At 39.6% G+C, this 6,995-nt stretch overlaps 1 protein-coding gene across 1 annotated transcript; it reads left to right on the top strand.

Moving 5' to 3' along the window:
- The first annotated feature begins 665 nt into the window (after positions 1–665).
- LOC115390059 (hairy and enhancer of split-related protein helt-like) lies at positions 666–2,468 on the top strand. Its single transcript, XM_030093720.1, has 4 exons — positions 666–784; positions 1,333–1,437; positions 1,612–1,708; positions 1,934–2,468. The coding sequence occupies exons 1-4, from the start codon at positions 758–760 to the stop codon at positions 2,407–2,409; spliced, it is 705 nt and encodes a 234-aa protein (XP_029949580.1). The 5' UTR covers positions 666–757; the 3' UTR covers positions 2,410–2,468.
- Positions 2,469–6,995: the final 4,527 nt, after the last annotated feature.

Raw genomic sequence — 6,995 nt, 5'->3', positions numbered from 1 at the left:
GGCCTTGACGCAGACGACGCTCGTGTGCCAGGGCTAATCACACACCTGCCGAGGAGTCCAACAAAATAAAGAATGTAAACAAAAAGCTTGCCATCTCTCATAAAAGATGGACGTGTCACCAAGTCGTGTGAGAAACGCCGAGAACAAACGGGGGGACTCCGTCTCCAAAAGATCTCCCCTGAACTTGGCGGAACAGCCTATTAAAGGCTTACTTAATTACTCTAATGACACTGGACAGGCCTTAAAACTCGGACCGGGCTTGGATGAGAGTTAAGATCGCTTGCTGGGATTTGTAAACAGGCGATCGTGTGAGAAACGCGAGCTGGAAGAAAAAGGGGTTCTTTTTACGCCGGCTTTGTTTTCAGTGCGCACAGTGCGCCCCGCCGGATCAGGCGAGCCTAACGCTCAGTTCTTATTTCCCGCCTGGGTTGTTACTATGCAAATAATATTCCAAAAGTAATCACGTGTCCTTTGAACAGCCACGTGGATTAACAAAGCAGGTTTGCCCCCCTGCTAGCCCATGGCTTTGGATTTTTTACTATTTCTTTAACTGATCCTAAATGCACACATTTACCCAACGCATGGTTCTAATCCCATGGAATAATTTACGCCATGAATGCCAGAGTCTCTTGGTCGGTGCCTTTATAAAGACCAGCTTTCCCCTCAGACCTCAGTCTGCTTCATCTCTGACCAGATCAACACATCCGTCCAACTTCTAACTGAATCCATTTTTAAGACGTTTGCGAGGAACCCATCGATGGCATCAAAAATGAAAGACAGGAAGGTATGCACTCCGTGTGCGCACTGCATTTTGAGGACTTAAATATTTTGGGATCAATGCTCTTTGAAGTGACTTGATTCATATTTTGGAATTTAGTGACTTAGTATTTTCATCTACCACTGTTGAACTGATACTTTATGGAGTTATTTTTGAGCTGTCGGGATCTAAATCTGTGGTGCTCCAGCCTGTTGCGCGCGTTACAGGATGACTGTGGCGCACCATCGATAAAAGAAGGAACTTGCAATTTACGCAAATTCTGATTAGAACACTTTACATCACAAACTTTTTGTGTTATGGTAGCAACGCCGAGCACTACATCATCAACTTCCAAAGTGGCATTAGGTCGATATTGAGTAAACCAAGCGCTGACGTCTGCTGCGCGCTCTGGAGCATGCATGGCGCGCCGCGCGCAAAAGTTGCGCGACTGGAATCAACTGTTTGCAGTTGATTCATCGTTTCATAGAATGCCGGTTGTTTTTATTTTTATTTGCTGTTACTATGAGTCTAAGCATGTTCACGTCCTCAACCAAACATTTTTTCTGGTTTCACAGAGAACTCCGATTTCTCACAAAGTCATTGAGAAAAGAAGACGGGACCGCATCAATCGCTGCTTAAACGAGTTGGGAAAAACAGTACCAATGGCACTTGCAAAACAGGTATTGTAAAGATGTAAATTTCTAGTTTATGTTACTAATATTTACTTAAAAAATAGGCGATTTACTAAGTCATATAAAAAACACTAGACAATATTTGTGATGTGAATTGTAATTTATATGCAACATTTTTTGATGTTGGATCCTTTTTTTCTTTTTTTGTGTGTGTTTTGGTAGAACTCTGGAAAACTGGAGAAGGCCGAAATTTTGGAGATGACTGTTCAGTACCTGCGAGCGCTCCACTCAGCTGATTTCCCCCGTGGGAGAGAAAAAGGTCAGAAAACTCTTCACACAGTTCGGACACTTTACGCATTACATCACCATGATGCTGCCTGCGAAGTTAAATGTTTTTCATGTGTTGATCGTTTTAGTTGTGATTCAGGCCAGCCTCAGAGTACCATTTTACCGCAATTCCAACTTTACGCACGAGAATCGCAGACCGTGCTCTACGTCATATTTGCTTTTACGCGATTATAAATGCCACTTTCTTTCACATCAGGTGAACTACTCGCTGAATTCGCCAACTACTTCCACTACGGATACCACGAGTGTATGAAGAACTTGGTGCACTACCTCACCACGGAGGACAGAGCTGAAACCAAAGACATCAAGTACGCGCGGATCCTCGCCTTCTTACAGTCCAAATCCCGTGTGGTCACCGAGCCCGTGTTCGGCTCTGTCGGCTCCATGCCAGAGCCATCGGACTACCTCAGCCAGCTGCACTCCTCCCCGGAGCACCAAAGCCACAGCCCGTCCGACTCGCTGTACCAGCAGAGCCCGCCGGGACACTTCTCATGGCACAGCGCGGCGCGCAGCCCGGGCATCACCTACCCGTCGGTGCCGCTCTCTGCGCACACGCAGCAGCACAGTGGATACTTGTCGCCTGTGCAGGGACTCGATCACCACTATTTCAACTTCATCGGGCACACGCACGCAAACACGTTCAGTTTGCACAGTGCGCAACACGCCATGTAAAGACGTTCGCCTTCTGTCAGTGTTTTTTTGTGTCTTTTTTTTTAATTTATACAATTAGATCATGTACATGTTGTGAATAAAAACTGTATTTCTAACCAGATTTAATCAGTTTTGTCATCATTTGCAAGTGTTTTTATGAGCGGTAATCTAACAGGTTGGGGATACTTTCTGTAGTCTTAAAAATGTAAGCAAGCAAAGGTTTTACAGACTTTTTAACTTGGAAGGAAACGATACAAACAAGAGTGATTACTACTAATACTACTACTACTACTACAATAAGTAATATTACTAATATCACAAGAATATATATAAAAAATAATAAAACAATGTTTTGACTGAGTCGGATTTCCATCATATTATTTTTAAGAAGAAATATTGAAAAACACCAGTTATACATTTATTTTTGATGATGTTTATAACTTTACACAAGCAAAGTTTGAAATTCCTAATTTTTAATGTAAAGTGAATGACCTGTAGAAAGCAGGGAGTGCAAATACACTAACCTTTTTTGTTTAATTGAAAAAAGCTGTTTAAAGGCTGATCTGTGAGTTTAATGGGCAAAACTCTTACAGGGGGCAGACATGAGCCTGCTGGCCCACCCGCCCAGAGCAGACTTAACCAAGTCTGCACTTAACAAAACCAAACAATCCCCCTTCCTTCAGACTCAATTGTGGCATCCTGGTTTAAGTTGGTAGAAGTTTTCCAAAAGTAATCGCAACATGCTTTGTGTTAAAAGTTGCAGTGGTTGATTTTAAAAAAGGATAAAACTTACTTTCCAAACTTTAGCCAAGTTTTTTATTTCCATATATTTAGGAAAATCAAGCTCACTCTTCATCAGAATTAAAAAGAGGTGCGTTGCAAGAAAGAAAACCAAATGAGGTCAGAGATGGACTCATTTCAACAGTAGAGAAGCAGCACAACATTTCAACAAAATCTACAAAATCTGTGTTCAAACATATTTACTTTCAAGCTTATTTGTCCCGTTTGTGAAGCATCATCAATAGGATTTCGTCACATTTGGAAAGAAGTCTCATGCCTCTGAGACAGAGATCTGATTTGGATTGAATGGGATTGTTTTTTGGGGAGCTTATATCAAGACCACGGCCTCCAAATAAATGAAATAAAGTTCCAGGCCCTATATGTCTTTATTTCAGTATGCTGAATTGTAAAAAAGAAGAATTGGTTCAGAAAGACGGGAAGGAGAAACTATGTTGTTTTTAACCCAAGGAGCTCCTTTGTAGTGCATCTGAAAGGAGAACAATCTGCGGGTCCTTGTGCTTCATCCTTGAGTGATTACGAAGAAAAATAATCAACACCATGAAATCAAAGTTTCTCTGTGAGAAGAAAAGCAAGAAAACACTCTCCACCCTTTTCCCCTCTCTTTTAGCTGAAACTGAAACGATTCCACACATCACTCTGTTATTTCAGGCCTGTCTGGACATTGCATTATAGGAATAAGAGATGCCCTCATATACATGCTGACAGATAAAGAAAATGCGAGTATCATGGATGTGTGGAGGATGGATGGATGGACGGATAAGCCCACATTAATCGCCTGGATGGCTGGATAAACCCACATTAACCGGCGCCTGACCAAAAAAAGACGAGCAACAAGAGAGCAAATGAAAGAACTGAAAGACAGTGTGGCCACAGATGGAAAAGTGACAATGCGATAAAAGAGGAAAGGCTTTTGAGGGAATACTTGGATCCCTGCAGCCTCAATATTGGTTTAAATCCTGACTCCAAACAGGAAAAAAGAGCCATGTTCAATCAGATGAGAAAGATTTAACCACAGCACATCACATGAATAATAATAAATTGAGCAGGAATAAAAAACAGTCTTCAAAACATTTATTGTCATGTAAAATGAGCCACAGTGCCAGGGCTCCAGTTGAAGAATGTTTATCTTTTGCATTAATATCACATGCTGAACATTAACAATCACCTCTTTCAAGAAATTATTCATCACTGAAACGTCAAAGAAAAATACAACCCCACTCAGATGTGACGGTATGACTTTGATCAGACTGATATCGGCCTGTTCATAAAAAGAAAAAGTTATGATTTCATGGGAAAATGAACTGTGAAGAGACTAAAGACATTTAATCTCAGAATAAATTACAAATAACTGTTGACCAATTAAGCCACACACAAACTTTCACAACCAAAACAGTCCTATGAGCACAATTTCTTTTTTCTTCTCTTTTTTATATCATCTTTGCTATGAAAATAGAACTTTTCTGATTCAGATTCTTGTAGGTCCAACAAATATAAAGAAAGTTATTAAATAATCACATTCTTCAATATTACAAAAGAATTCTGAATGACCTCAATTATTTTTAAACAGTGCCAACGTGTGCAATACACTTTTTTTTTTAGAGTGTAATACATTACTGTTTTTCTTAAATGCTTATTTTCTTTAGATATTTATCATTTGTGATATTCATATTGTATATTTCTGATGATAGCTGTGTCTCTCCAATCTCATTGTACTCTTGATTCTGATTCTGCCTTTTTTGTCACAATGCTTGTTTATAATGTGACTTTCCAGGCCATTTCTGCCACCTCTCACAATATGGATTAAAAAAACAATAGCATGCTCACACTGCAGCATTTCACTTCAGTCAGTGATCCCACATGAATAAATGGCTGTGATGAGTTCAGTACCTTTACTACAAACACTTGAAAAAAATGCAAGCAGCTGTTACTTTAATTGGAAGAAATTGCCATCGATGTCTTCCTCATAACTTTTATGCTACACAAGGTCATCTGAAGGTCCGTGGTGCACCCTTCACTCTGCCAGGTTTTGACTGTGGGCCATACACGTGACACCCCTGGATTAGAAGAACCATGAGAAGCACATTTTGCATGCTTTGGTTTTACTCCTAAAAGAGCCTCAGCTGTATTTAAAGTAGCTCCACGTCAGGCCGCTCCAGCGAGATGCTGTGCCAAGCGCCCGATTTCACTCCCCAGCATGATCTTGATAGAGATAAAATCAATGTTGCTGTTGGTTTTCAGACACATTTGAGGAATATACATTTATCACTTAGAATTCCCTTTAAGACACACACTGTATATGATAATCTGATGCCTCTGCTGATACAGCTGTGATGCTGTAGTGCTTTGAAAATGCAGAAATAAAACTATAAGACTGCAGAAATTAAAATGTTTCATGAAGACTTCTGAATTGCTGGCACAGAAATAAGCTTCACTAAATGAGTTCACTGGTTATGAAAAAAAAAAAATCAATGTTTTTCCTAACAATTAGATTATCATATATAAATAAACAAATAAACCCATAAGGTTTTGGCTCCCTTGTGGATTAATATTCTTTTATTTCCTTTTTGTTTGTTTTAAATGCCGTTGTATGCATGTCACTGTGCTGCAACAAGTCCTCCAACTCAAACAACCACATTGATCTTTTGTTTATGGCCCAAATTACTATCAACACGTTTTAAAATCAAATGACTCCCAGTGGCTTTAACAGATGCATCAATCAAGTGTTTTTTCCCTTTCTTTCATTTTTTTTTAAATTGTAGATCAGTTGCTCTTAAAATAGTTACATTTGACCTCAAATACAGTACTTTCCATTGAATGACTTCAGTCTGATTTTCAAAATGTAACAAATTCTTTAAAACGTTTTATGAAACAGATCAAAAGATCAACCACATTACAAACTATACAATGTTACAATGTAGCAATCTCTGTATTGTAGCTTCCAAAGTAACCAATATATGCTTCATAGTATCCTCTCGGTTTACACATGCAATCAGGAGTTTATGCATTTTGATGTACTTACATCCTTTCAATTTTCTCAACAGTGTCTCTATGCCAGTTGCTATGAATGCTGGGAAAAGGGAAGCATCACAGACCGATTTTTTCTTTTTTTTTAACGGACAGAATTGTTGCTCTGAAACTGACTGCATTTCTCCAAAAATACACTTGTGTCCATTACATAACAATTTTTTTTTGATTTTCAAATCAATATTAATTCACTTTTTTAATTATTATTTCTATAAATATAGTGCTCTAACATTTTTGTTCCTTTTCTGGGGTCAGTCAATCAATCGATAAATCAATCTGTCCGTCTGACTACATTTATTTACATTACAACATTGAGATCATAGCTTTTTAATGTTTTAGTTATATTTCTGAAAATTATTAAAAAAAAGAAATTTTAATTAAAGGAAAAGGACAGCAGATATGTTCGCAATTTATGCAATTTGGGTTGAATAATGAGTGTGTGAGTGTGTGTGCGTGTGCGTGTGCGTGTGCGTGTGCGTGTGCGTGCGTGTGCGTGTGTGTGTGTGTGTGTGCGTGTGTGTGTGTGTGTGTGTGTGTGTGCGTGCATGTCATGAAGCCACCAAGCTGTGAGAAATCCACCAGCCAGGCCTGGTTCATAATCAAAGTGCTCCAGTGGCATCGGATCTCTGCCAGCTCACCTCGGGATGGTCGTCTGATCTGCAGCATGAAAAGACGAGAGGCTGAGAGCAGGGAGGGGAGCAGGGGACGGAGAGGAGGGAAGAGAGGAAGAGACACTGAGAGAGCGAGAAAGAAAGAAAGAAAGAAGAAAGTGAGAAAGAGGG

The sequence above is a fragment of the Salarias fasciatus genome, chromosome 6, assembly GCF_902148845.1.
Source record: "Salarias fasciatus chromosome 6, fSalaFa1.1, whole genome shotgun sequence".
In the NCBI taxonomy this organism is placed as follows: domain Eukaryota; kingdom Metazoa; phylum Chordata; class Actinopteri; order Blenniiformes; family Blenniidae; genus Salarias; species Salarias fasciatus.
Note: the sequence above shows the minus strand (reverse complement) of the source record. Positions and strands in the feature narration are given on the sequence as shown.